Genomic DNA, 14,742 nt, shown 5'->3' on the forward strand with positions numbered 1-14,742 from the left:
ATTTTTCGATTCACTCATGGAACGGTCACCTGAATTTCGTACATACACGCTATGGGTATTATCATAACTACCCTTTCGTCAGGCTGTGAACAAATTTCGTCCATGTGCCTAAACTCCAGACACAAGTTTCTGCCAACTTCATTCCACCAATCAGCCATGACAATGTCCTAACTATTAAAATATTCATATTTAGCAATAAATTAGGTCAAAATCACACAACTAGATAAATTTTATGTTGAGAATATTATTAAATAATAAATGTGTACTCTCTCTAAAAGCTTAAGCTTTTAGATAAGATGATTATGAGCTTCAACATGGTATTAGAGCAGGCAAAGATCATGGAATTAAATCTCACCGTCACCTATTATTAAAAAGAATTTTCATGTACTTGGCCCATGAAAAAAATTAGGCTCACATGTGAGGGGGCGTGTTGAGAATATAATTAAATAATGAAAGTATAGCCTCTCTAAAAGCTTAAGTTTTTATATGAGATGGTCACACACCAAACAACATGCACTAACAAGCCATACTAAGAAGTAGTTAACATGCACATATAGTACAAATTAGCTTAAAATACAATTTCATCACCTACCTCAATTCAAGGTTGCACAATAGAACTAAGCTTGAGTCTTGCCTTTTCGGTGCAATTTTTTCTTGATCTCAATCTAGAAATACATACAAATGCATAATTAATAAATTACCAATCACGTTGGGGATTATGACTCATACCTAACCCCTAAGGCCAAGTTCATGATTCCCCCCTCTTTGTTTGAGTGTTTTTACCATAATTCACCTAAAACTATTTTCATGGATAAATTAGTGAATTAACGACATGCAAAGGTTATTTAATGATCATTAACAAAAATCCATTAATTTTATACTTATATTACTATCTTGAATCAGAAAATCAACTAAAACCAGCCCTTAATCCTCCCCAAACTATGTAAACCAATAATTTAAATGCTAGATTATCAATTTACTACTTAACAAGGATACGGTACTGAACTTAACTAAGCAAAATAATTGCTAACTGTTGATTTTTTCCCAACATCGTTGCTTTCTTGCCCCAAAACATATTTTTAAAAAACAAATCATTTATGGAGATTTTAAAATAAAACAATAATTTTTTGTCGCTATAGCGACACATGTTGCTATAACGAACATTGGCCTTATTGATTGGGCACTATGGTGGGATATTCTCCGCTTTTGAGCATGTCACTATAGCGACAAGCATGTTGGTATAGCAACATGGGTAAGGCAGAATGCCTGGTTTCCCCCAAAACTTTCTTTTTTCACAACACACCTTAATTTCAAGACATCCCAAATAATATCTTTTATGCTAAGATCAATTTCGAGAGTTTTGCTAACCCAAATTCAATTTTGTAAAATTTTATGGGTTTCTTATAGTCTTGTCTAACTAGAAATCAAGTCAAACACTATCACACTTACATAAGTTAATTTCCCTGAACCACACTTCACTCAGATTTTGTTCGAAAGTAGCCCAACCTGAAATTTATAATTTCAAATTTTAAAAGAAGTTTTGCTTGAAATTTTAAATGAGAGACTTAAACGTAATGATAGAAAAGGTCATTACATATCTTCACCCTCCACATATAATTTGCAACTTCCTCAATCATATTTACTTTTACTTTTATTTTTGACAAAGCTACTAAACCAACACATTCTTTTTGGCAAAAGGAGCATAACCTCCTTTTGTTTGTTAGAGACATTCAAACCCCTAACATTCCAACAAAGAATTGTATCTACTTCCCAAAGTAGACAATATAATACCTCCCTTATTTTTATCATAATTTACTTGGCATACGTTAGGTGTAGTCCCTTCACATAAAGCATTAAAAGGATTCAATATTTGGTGTGACTGTTGCTCAAATCTTCTGGGTGATTTGCTTGTATCTTTAGAATTTATCTAGACTTGTTGAGTACCAAACTACTTATTTTCCAGAGGTTTAATCCTTTGACTGTCTATTTTTCCAACTCCCTTTCTCATTAATTGATCTTCTCTGAACTCAGCAATTGCTCCTGCCTTTGTGACTCCACCATCAAACTTTGTTGGGGACACCTGAGCTTTCTGAACAACCTTGTTATCCTTTATGTTTTCCATAGGCAATTTTTTTTCCTACAATCACCCTCACTATATCCATAGTTGTGGCGAAAATTATATAGGACAATTGATCATATTGTATTTTTGGCTCCATTAGGACACCTTTTTTCATTCCTGAAATGAAAGGTAATACAGTACCTACCTCTACCTCAATTAATAGTCTAGCAAAATGTAAACCAATCTTCTTCTTTGTATTACCATCAGTCATCAAAGGTTTACCAATCAAACTTCCAATTTTGCTTAAACCTTTTGGTCCACAATACTTAAAATCCAAACCAGGCAACTTGACCCAAATTGGGACTGTGTAGAGTTTATTTTTAGTGAATTTCATATCCTCTTGCTAAGCCTTTAAAATTAGTGGCTTATTATCAAAATGGTAGATCTTATTTTTTGTAAAACTTCATTCATACCTTCTTGAGTATCAAACCTTACCAATATTATTCTATTTTTCAGCATAGACACCTTGTTCACCCCCTGATTGCTCCATTGCTTTTATGTGGCCCTTTAAGTCTGAATAGGGTGGATGAACACCTAAAATATAACATACAATTGTGTATTTCTAGGAATCCAACTCAGTAGAAATGTCTTCTACTTCAATTTCGCACACTTTGTTCTCCCCTTTAGTAATTGGAGACACAAATTCAAGCTTTAAACCTGCATTTGACAACTTAGTGATGTCAAAATTATCCCAAATCGATGCCTTCATCTATGATTCTACTTCTACTTCTACTTCTACTTCATCTACTCACGATCGACGTCCAATTATATTGGTTGCCCTGGTAACTCTATCCCATTCTTTCAACACCTACTTAGGGTGTTATTTTCCTTCTACGAATACAAGAATCTGTATACTAGAAACAAACACTTCAACTAGTTCAAATTTAAGAACAAGAACGCAATGAAGTACAGAAAATACCCTCTACCCTAGATCAAAGTGATCTTTATAAGAGGTGTATTTTATTTTCAGAAATAAAGATGAAACAGAAATGGCCAAGTCACCCGAATTCACGGACTTTCCTTAAGGAAATAATTCCCCTCACTGTACCCGAGGTTGCAGGATTTTCCTCCTAGGATAAAATGGCCAAACAAACCCACTGTACCGGTACCTCAAATATTTCGACTATCGTCGAACTCACTGAATGTTTTGAGTGATCACATAAAATATTTTTAAGAGAAGAAGAGCTTTTGTATTTTGAAAAATTTCATTCATTTCAAAACCTGTGAATGAAACCAGATTTATATAGTCATAACATGCCTTTTTGAAAAGGTGGCAGTGGTTTAATTTAGAGGTGTGACTTTTATGAATATGCTGGTCTATTTACCCAAAACAGTGCAGTATTTTTGATGAAACAGTATACTATTTCACAAAATAGTGCACCAGTTCAAAACAGTGCATCACTTCGTTGAAGAACTACATCTGTTCGAACCAATGTATTAGTTCAGGAAACATTATTTTGAAAATCTGTATCTATTCAGTTGAAACAGAAACAGTACATCAGTTCAGTCGAAACATTGCATACGTTACTGTTACTGCATGCATATAAATGGAGTATTAAACACACAGAAAAATTTCCTGCATTTTTGTCATTGATCAAATCATCATTTGACAAATCCAAATCCGAAGTTGAAGCTGAGCCGAGTGAGAGGCGACGACAGCGTGAGGCATCTCTTATTTCTTGCCTCATTTATCATGTGGAGTAAGTGTTCTTGATTATAAACACTTTCAAGTTCTCTTCTTTCACCAATGCGGGAGAAAGAGTAAATTTTCTAATTTGGGAGTACACTTTCCATTTTAGTGTCTCCTTTCCTCCATCATTTTACTCTCTATTTTTTCATTGACACTTCTTTTATATACTATGAACTCAACAATCCCCCACATGAATAGGGAATGGCTATTTTTTGTAAAATTTTTATGGACAAGTATGTGATCATCAAGTAAAGACTGATTGTATTTGGATAAGTGGGTTTTCCTTTGAACTTTCCATAGTGAACATGCATTAGATACACTTGGTCAATTGGTAGACTTGATATCTTTGAACCGTCGAGCTTTAATGTACACCTAGATAATACATGTCATACAACCAACCTTTTAACATTTATGGTTCTCACAGTTTTGTTCTTTTCAGCCATGAACACGTCTCAGTTTCATAAGAGCTTAGAGAATTGGCCTTTACTAATATTCTCCTTGAAGCGGCTTTCACTTCGACCTCACATAGGTGATTTCTAAACGTTCAATCCTATAGATTAAACTATTTGTTCAAATCTACCAAATTTAGATAATCATTAAAAGACTTTTCACCTTAAGTCTTATCCATGTTTACTATACATTTTCTACATCATAAGAATGGGTTGGGTAATTGACAATGTTGAACCTGTCAGACACAACTTTGTTTGATCTCCTTGAACCTAGCTCTTGGGATCTCCAGTCTTCTAGGTAGAGTTACTGCTATGCTAACTTGTCCTAGGCCTTAAACCCATTCCCTTGAATGCCATTTTCACTCCTTCTCTAGATAGGCCTTTTGTAAGTGGATTCGACACATTATCCTTTGACTTTACATAGTCAATAGTGATAATTCCACTAGAGAGAAGTTCCCTAATGGTATTATTTCTCCGTCGTATGTGATGAGATTTACCATTGTACATCATGCTCCCTGCCCTACCTATAGCCGCTTGGCTATCACAGTGTATACATACTGGTGCCACTGGCTTGGGCCAATATAAAATATCTTCTAAGAAATTCCTGATCCATTCTGCTTCTTTACCGTCTTTATCCAATGTGATAAATTCAGATTCCATTATAGAGCGAGCAATACAAGTCTGTTTGGATGATTTCTAAGAGACTGCTCCTCCACCGATAGTAAATACATATCCACTTGTGGATTTTACTTCGTTTGATCCGGTGATCCAATTTACATCACTATATCCTTCAAGTACCGTAGGGTATTCATTATAATACAAAGCATAATCTTAAGTGTATTTAAGATACCCCAAAACTCTTTTCAATGCCATCCAATGAGTTTTGTTGGGATTACTCATGTACCGACTCAATTTACTGATAGCGTATGCTATGTCTGGTCATGTACAGTTCATTATATACATTAAATATCCCAATACTCTTGCATACTCCAATTGTGAGTCACTTTCACCTTCATTCTTTCAAAGTGCAAAGCTCGCATCCAATGGAGTCTTGGCAATACCAAATTCCATATACTTAAATTTGGCAAGTACCTTTTCGATATAATGAGACTGTGACAGCATCCGCAACTCCAAGGTATTTCATATCAAACTTGATCTTGAGCATTCGTTTTATTACATTTTTGTCAGAAATGTCTCTACTGATGATTAACATATCATCCACATATAAACAAACAATGACTTGGTGATTTAGAGTGTCTTTAATATAAACACATTTGTCACATTCATTTATTTTGAATCTGTTTGCCAACATAGTTTGGTCAAACTTTGCATGCCATTGTTTAGGTGCTTGCTTTAGTTCATACAATGACTTAATAAGTTTACACACCTTGTTTTCCTTTTCTAGAACCACAAAACCCTCAGGTTGTTCCATGTATATTTCTTCCTTCAATTCTCCATTTAGGAAAGCGATTTTCACATCCATTTGATGGATTTCAAGACCATATACCGCAGCCAAGGCAATTAACATTCGAATCATTGTTATCCTTGTTAGTGGCGAGTATGTATCAAAGTAATCAAAGCCTTCTTTTTGTTTCAAGTATTTTACTACAAGTCTTGCCTTGTATTTGTCTATAGTGTCATCTGCTTTTATTTTCCTTTTGAAATCCATTTAGAACCTAAAGGTTTATTTCTGGGAGGAAGATCAACCAATTCCTATGTATGGTTGCTTAAGATTGAATCAATCTCACTATTGACTTCCTCTTTCCAAAAGGATGAGTCTGACGACGACATTGCTTTTTTTAAAACGTTTGAGACTCATTTTCTAAGAGAAATATTACAAAATCTGATCCAAACGAAGTTGACGTTCTTTGATGTGTACTATGTCTTGAATTTTCTTCATTATGTACATTCCCACTTAGTTCATCTCGAGGTCGTTTAGATCCTCCACTAGACTGTTCATGTCTAAGTTTATACTGGTAAATGTTTTCAAAGAATTCAACATTATCTGATTTAATTACCATATTTACATTTATATCTGGATGTTCGGATTTATGAACCAAAAAACGACATGCTTTACTACTTTTAGCATATCCTATGAACACGCAGTCCACTGTCTTAGGTTCTACCTTAACCCTTTTAGGCACAGGAACTTAGACCTTTGCTAGACACCCCCACTCTTTAAAATATTTCAAGTTGGGTTTTCATCCTTTCCACTTTTCATAAGGAATTGATTGTATCTTACTATGGGAAACTCTATTGAGTATACGGTTGGCCATAAGGATAGCCTCCCCCAACAAGTTTTGCGGTAAACCAAAACTTATAAGTAAGGCATTCATTATTTCCTTCAAAATTTGGTTTTTTCTTTCCGCAATTCCATTAGATTGAGGTGAATATGGGGTCGTTGTTTGATGGATGATTTCATTCTCTACACATATTTGCGCAAAGGGAGATTTATATTCTCTGCCCCTATCACTTCTTATCATTTTGATCTTTTTGTCTAACTAATTTTCAGCTTCAGTTTATATTGCTTAAACGCATCTATTGCTTCATCCTTACTATTTAGCAAGTAGACATAACAATATCTAGTGCAATCGTCAATAAAAGTTATGAAATACTTTTTCCCACCATGTGATGGTGTTGACTTCATATCAAAAATGTCAGTGTGTATTAAGTTTAAGGGATTGGAATTCCTTTCAACGGACTTATAATGATGCTTTGCATACTTCAATTCCACATATGTTTGACACTTTGATTTATTGCACTCTAAGTTTGGCAAAACTTCTAAGTTAATCAGTTTTCGTAACATTTTGTAATTAACATGGCCTAAACGTTCATGCCATAAATCATAAGACTTAAGCAAATAAGAAGAATTTGAACTTTTATTTATTTTAACAGTTATTACATTCATCTTATAAAGGCCCTCGGTGAGATAGCCTTTTCCTACGTACATTTCTCCTTTGCTAATTATAATTTTTTCAGAAACGGTTATACATTTGAGTCCGTTCTTATCTAGAAGTGAAATAGAAATTAAATTTCTACATAACTCTGGAACATACCAGACATTGTGAAGTATCAAGATCTTTTCTGAAGTCATTTTCAAGCATATTTTTCCTGTTCCTTCTACCTTAGCAGTAGCGGAGTTAGCCATGTAGATCATTTATTCTACTTGAGCTAGAGCAAATGACGAAAACAAATCTTTGTTGGCACATACATGGCGGGTGGCACCAGAATCCATCCACCATTCGCGAGGATTTCCCACCAAATTGCATTCCGAGAACATAGCACACAAATCATCTCATTCTTTATTGGATTTAATCATATTTGCTTGATCTTTTTTCTTGCCTTTCTTTGGGGAACGGAAATTAGTGGACCTCTAGCCAATCTTACCACAATTGAAGCATTTTCCCTTGAATTTCTTCTTGGGTTGATGGCTTCCTTGTTCAGCTTTTTTTCTTTTCTTAGTATTATTTTGATCATCTTCTACAATATGTGCTCCATTAATTGTAGAATTCTCTTTTGACCTTCTCTCAACATCCTTATTATCCTCTTCAATTCGCAGTCGGACAATAAGATCTTCAACAGTCATCTCCTTGCATTTGTGCTTCAAGTAGTTTTTAAAGTATTTCCACAAATGTGGTAGCTTCTCAACTATCGCTGCTACTTGAAATGCATCATTCACAATCAAACCTACAAAACAGTTTATGTGAGTATTAAGAACATTTTTAATTTGTTCAACTAAGGTATTTTTCAAAGATATACCTTCTACTAGGAGATCATGTCTGATGACTTGCAACTCCTGTACTTAAGACACAACCGATTTGCTATCTATCTTTTTAAAGTCTAGGAACCATGCAACAAGGAATTTCTTAATTCCCGCATCCTCTATTTTATATTTTTGTTCAAGTGCCCCCCATAATTTCTTCAATTTCTTAGTTCCACTGTAAACATTGTAGAGGTCGTCTTGGAGACCACCCAGAATATAATTCCTGCAAAGGAAGTCTGAATGTTTCCAAGCTTCTACAATTACGAAACGCTCTTTGTTCGAGGTTCCCTCGGGCACCTTAGGAGCGTCTTCGCTAGTGAACCGTTGCAGACACAAAGTGGTGAGGTATAAGAACATCTTTTGCTGCCATCGCTTAAAGTCAATGCCCGCAAATTTTCTTGGCTTCCCCGCCGGTGCCATTGTAGGCGGAGCATTTGTGCGACTTGATGTGACAATATTAGTTGCCCCCACAGACGTTGCCGCATTTTGCATTTGACTTTCGCTTGTCATTTTTTCTGTCACCACAAGACAGAAAAATTTAGTATTTTCATAATACTACTTATAAAGTTAAATAACTTTTAAACTTTTCTTCTTGTTTCTAGTTAACGATGAAGTTTTTTATAACTTCAAATCGCCAACCGAGTGAACTTTAACTTGTGATGAAGATTTTATGTCTTCTAGTCACTAGTTAAATTCAAGCGGAGTAGAAATCTTAAAGCTTTAATCTCCAAAAATAAGTAATATAGATTCTGTAAAATTATTTTCTTAAGATTGTTAGTTTCCTTCTATGGATACAAGAATCTGTATACTAGAAACAACCACTTCAACTTGTTCAAGTTTAAGAACAAGAATGCAATGAAGTACAAAAAATACCCTCTACCCAAGATTAAAGTGATCTTTATAAGAGGTGTATTTTATTTTCAGAAATAAAGATGAAACAGAAATGGCCAAGTCGCCCGAATTCACGGACTTTCCTTAAGGAAATAATTCCCCTCACTGTACCCGAGGTTGCGAAATTTTTCTCTTAGGATAAAATGGTCAAACAAATCAACTGTAGCGGTACCTCAAACAATTGGAATATCGTCGAACTCACTGAACGTTTTGAGTGATCATACAGAATATTTTTAAGAGAAGAAGAACTTTTGTATTCTGAAAACTTTCGTTCATTTCAAAACATGTGAATGAAATCAGGTTTATATAGCCATAACATGCCTCTTTGAAAAGGTGGCAGTGGTTAAATTTAGAGATGTGACTTTTTTGAAAATGCATGTCTATTTACCCAAAACAGTACAATAGTTTTGCTGAAACAATATACCATTTCATAAAACAGTGCACCAGTTCAAAACAGTGCATTACTTCATTGAAGAATTGCATCTGTTCGAACCAATGTATTAGTTCAGAAAACATTATTTTGAAAATCTGCATCAGTTCAGTCAAAACAGAAATAGTGCATCAGTTCAGTCAAAACATTATATCCGTTACTGTTACTGCATGCATATAAATGGAGTATTAAACACAGAAAAATTTCCTGCATTTTTGTCATTGATTAGATTTCGTCAAATAAAGTTTATCCAAAAAGATAGGTCTCATCGATCCAAATCCAAAGCCGAACCGAGCGAGCAATGACGACGGTGCGAGGCATCTCTTATTTCTTGCCTCACTTATCATATGGAGTAAGTGTTCTTGATTATAAACACTTTCAAGTTCTCTTCTTCCACCAATATGGGAGAAAGAATAAACTTTCTAATTTGGGAGTGCACTTTCCATTTTAGTGTCTCCTTACCTCCACCATTTTACTCTCCATTTTTTCATTCACACTTCTTTCATACACTATGAACCCAATATAGGGTTAATTGTTGTTTCCTGCAACAACACCGTTCCATTGGTTTTTGATAAATCTAACTCCATTCTCTCCTCTCCGATCATTGAATCAAGCTCCAATTGTGAAGGTAATCCCTCATCTCACCGTTCCTCAATTTATCCTCTTCACTCAATCCTTCTCCATTGTTGGTTCCGCAGCTTTGAGCATAGGAGAATGGTACCTTTACTGCTTTCAGTAACCTTATTCCAAGCATGGCTACCTTTTGAGACCTTTCATTGTAGTTGCTTAGCCGTTTCCTAAGCTTTGATCGCTTTCTGAGATAGGACACGATCTCTCCTTCTCATGGGTGTGCACATTAGCTAAACCCGAGAGAGAAATAAGTTTTTTTTTCTTAAAAGTCATTTCATTAAGGAAAAAAGGACAGTTTTAGATCAAGTTACGTTACTTTCAATTATAAACAGATAACATTCTTTTATATATATATATATATATATATTTGTCACACCCCTTTTTCTCCCGTAGGGATCGAAGATCGAAGGATTTTTTCAATTAAAGTGACGATTTTAAATAGGAATTATTTTATTTACAGAGTCGCCATTTGGAATTGAGTTATGGTGTTCCAAGTCACCTTATTGAATCTCTAATCAAAAGGAAATGACTCTTTATTATGATCTGCGAAAACAGAAGACCGGGTAAGAAATTCTGTTGATCGAAGAAAAGGCGTGAGGCACCCCTCGAGTCCCGTGGTTCTAGCACGGCCGCTTTTATTGACTTAAACTATTTTGAATAAATTGTGTTAAGGCCTAAATTCGCTCATTTAATATATTAAAACTATTTAAAACTTTTACATTAAACTTGTGAAAATTAAGTTTAGAAAAATATTTGTCAAGGTGCATTATTGCATCCTTGAATTTTAAATGTCTTAGAAAGATGTGTATGCTGCATTCTTAATTGAGACAAATATTTTAAATATGTCTAAAACTTATCTAGCGTTAAAGGCATTTGTTTCGTCTCTCGTAAGCTCGAGACAATTTTATCGTATTCATTTTTATTCTCATTTTTGGTCTCTTTTCTTTACTATGATGGGTCTTGAATAAAGCCACAACCCATCTCGCTTATTCTTACCTTAGTTAATTAATACAAAATTACTCCGGCCTTAAATTTATGTCCTAAGCTATAAACATTTTTGGCTAAATTAAATCCCTCGATCACTCTTATATTAACTACAAATAATATACTCAATCATCAAACAAATAAAAATGAAAAAAGACATGCAACATATGAACATTATAATTAACTTCACATGAGAAGAAATCATAACAAAAAGAATACACATGAGAAGAAATCATAACAAAAAGAAACTAAATTTCAAATATATATAAAGTAGCGTATCTTTATATCGTTAGATTGAAAATTCTAATGATAAATTTGAGCAAAGGAGATTAGAAAATAAAAATTACCTAATGATTGTTTTTTATTTTAGTTTTTTTTTCCCTTGCAGTTTATGGTGTGGACAATGTTAATGTACTGAGAAAACAAATGAACAATAATATGTATCAGTGATTTTCTTTTTACATGTATTTTCTATTTCCAATTTTATATGCCGTTTATTATTGGTTCTCTAATTGAATATGTAATCCTATATCCTATAATCTCTATAAGACAAAAATGTGAGTTGTTGCAAAGTAAAAAAAAAATGTATGAAATGAAAGTAAATATTTCTTCATTTGTTGTTACTCGCATTAATTTAATTTCAAGAAAGTAAAAAAAAAAAAAAGAGAAAAGGACCATCTAATACTTATGTAATATGATACATAATTAAATCTAAGATTACTGAAGAAGAAAACATTTGAAATCTTAAACACCCCCAATTCTTCCAAATATTACCTTAGAGACTGGTAGATAGTTCCAATTTAAGCACCCCATTTTTACATAACAAAAGAATTCTTGGTTGCATAACAGAGAACAAACAATTTAAGATGATATATGGTAAACTACTCTAAAATTTAATAATCAAATGAAGAACATCAACACTTAAGAAAAATCGACCAAACCACATTATGAAACTATATTTATAACGGTCACATAAAATATTCGAATAACTAAATATAGAATTCATGATAACAAATTCATATAATTTTGCATACTAAATAATGTATGAAACGATTGAACGATTGCAACCATACTTCAATTCACAATGAAACTGATAAATATAAATATCACAAATTCATATAATTTTGCATACCAAATAATGTATGAAACGATTGAACGATTGCAACCATACTTCAATTCACAATGAAACTGATAAATATAAATATCATAGAATTAAATTAAAATCTATATAATGGACTAGTTAAAGGAAAAGCATGAATGACGTCATCGAAAACTCGATAAAAATCGAACTTAATCTCCAAAATCAAAGAAGTCTCATTTTTTTTTTTTTTACATTTGTTTCTCTACCGCTTTTTTTGTTTTTGATTTCTAACTCTCATTCGTTCTTTTTCTTTTTTGTTTGTTTTCCAATCTCCAGTATGTTTTGTTCCTGTTACCACTTAGTTTTTCTTTGGTTGTCTTTCTCCTTCTTTCCCTTCTGTTTCTAAGTTTTCTCTCAAGTTTTTCTTTCTTTCCACTCCTTTTCTCTCTAGTTTTCGTATTTTTTCTTTGTGTGTTGTTTTTCTGGTTCAATGTCCAAGTATGTATTTTGGTGGTCAGGAAGTTATATGCTGATGAGGGTTATATGCTGATGAGGGAGAGGTTGAGGAAAGTTGGGATACAGATAGGATCGGGTAGTTAAGTTATGATAATTATCTATTTTTTTAAAATAAATAATAATAATAATAATAATAAAAAAAAATATTAATTAATTAATTTTTATATTTTAAAACATACAATAAAAGTTTATAAATAATTTAAAACAAATATAATTAAGATAATAATAAAACTACTAGTCTATTTATTAAAATTAAAATTAAAATATATATTTTTTTGAATTTTCATATTATTTAAAAACAAAATAAAAAGAAAAATATTCCAAAAAGTAACTTTACTCATTATTTTTATTTATTTTCAACTAAACTTATTAAAAATGAAATAAAAATTAAAATAAATATTGGATAAAAATAAATATATTTAATGTCGACAAATAGATTAAAACTCGGTGAGAATAAAAAATCACGTGTCTACAATATTCACTATATGAAAAAATCTTAATCTGAACACACGACTGCGTAGCAGTCAATAAAAATTGTAATGAGGACATTTCAGACTTTAAACCTATGTCACTTATGCGTCTTTTATGGATTCCCCAGCATCTTCTGGATCATTATTCATTTTGTTCAATGATCTCAGTTCTTCTCTTTAGAGTTCAACATCTAAGTTTTAGGGTTCTTTCATGGACAACCCTTTCTAGCAGATTTTTGTTTCTCTCCTTCTCATTTCAAATCTATGCTATCAGATTCACTCAATTTCTTGGATTTTCCCCCAATTTAGCAGAAGTAGCAAAAAAATTTCACTGGTATAAAAAAATCTAATTAGTGCAGGAGGCGGCTAAACTTCGTGAATTTTAATTTGCGACTAGCTAGGAGCACCATTGGAATCGCCCTACATATTTATATATATATATATGAATTAAGGTGCACGTGTGAATGAACAAATGAGTTTTGCAAGGAAATTCACGATATTTGTTTTAGATTAATTGACAGAGGAAAAAGGACAACAATTTCTATATTTAATTATTTATTTCACGACTCATCTACGTAATTATATGATCAAGAATATTCAAGATAATAACTACTTTTTAAGGATTCTTGAAGTTGTTTTAAATTTAAATTTGATTAAGTGATTGTTAGGAAATTTTTTGTGTTTCTTGTGAGATATGCGGATAATATTTCTTTAAGGACGATAAATTATTCGTGCCTTGAACCTTTCTTTTCGATTCTATTCTTCAAATTAATTTTCTGGTCAATATTTGATTTTTTTTCATTGTTGCTTTCATTTTCTCCATTCCTTCCAAATTTTGATTAGGGGCTGACTGAATAATCGTCTTGGTCTCTGGGTGCGTGGTCATTTCCGTGGATCACGATAGAAAAGTAAATTCCCATTTATTTTAGTTGATGACCATAAGTATTACTTCGTACTTATTTTTTTTGACTATAAACTATTTGTAGACAATAATAATATTAACATAAGTTTATCTTTAAGCACGTGTTTACCCTTTAGACCTTTTTGAAGAAGGTTCCGTTACCAACATGTTTACTTCCATTGTAAGTAATGTATTTGGATTCAAAGCCTTGCGCGCTCTACGTCTGGAAGATCTGCGAGTCCCTCCTGCTTATATTAAAACTTTTCAAGGTCCGTCTCATGGGATTCAGGTTGAAAGAGATAAATTGAACAAGTACAGTCGTCCTCTGTTGGGATGTACTATTAAACCTAAATTGGGGTTATCTGCTAAAAACTACGGTAGAGCTGTTTATGAATGTCTTCGCGGCGGACTTGATTTTACCCAAGATGATGAGAACGTGAACTCACAACCATTTATACGTTGGAGAGATCGTTTCTTTTTTTCCCCCATTAAATTGTTAGATTCTAAACTTTCGTGTGACCAAGATGGAGAAAAAGAATTTTATTATCCAGGCTTCTAGAAGTTGACAGTAGTAATTGCTTGTTTATATGTAGTGCAGAGATTATTTTTATGAAGCGTTTGACTTGGTTTATATACTATTGATTTATTTTTCAAAATTATTTGAACTGAAACGGGTTAACCATGGGTTTGAAGAAAAGATAAAAAGGTAATTTAATTTTATATCTTTTGATTTTTCGTATGCAATTCATGTATCAATCAATCCATGCATATTTATTCCATACCATATTATACCATAATTAATTAGTTGTGTGGATAAA

The 14,742-nt window shown here is 32.9% G+C and overlaps 1 protein-coding gene across 1 annotated transcript; it reads left to right on the forward strand.

The window, feature by feature from the left end:
* The first annotated feature begins 14,090 nt into the window (after positions 1 to 14,090).
* On the forward strand, positions 14,091 to 14,483 carry LOC124898049 (ribulose bisphosphate carboxylase large chain-like). Its single transcript, XM_047411669.1, has one exon. The coding sequence runs from the start codon at positions 14,091 to 14,093 to the stop codon at positions 14,481 to 14,483; it is 393 nt and encodes a 130-aa protein (XP_047267625.1).
* The last annotated feature ends 259 nt before the right edge of the window (positions 14,484 to 14,742 follow it).

Source organism: Capsicum annuum, chromosome 4 (genome assembly GCF_002878395.1).
Source record: "Capsicum annuum cultivar UCD-10X-F1 chromosome 4, UCD10Xv1.1, whole genome shotgun sequence".
In the NCBI taxonomy this organism is placed as follows: domain Eukaryota; kingdom Viridiplantae; phylum Streptophyta; class Magnoliopsida; order Solanales; family Solanaceae; genus Capsicum; species Capsicum annuum.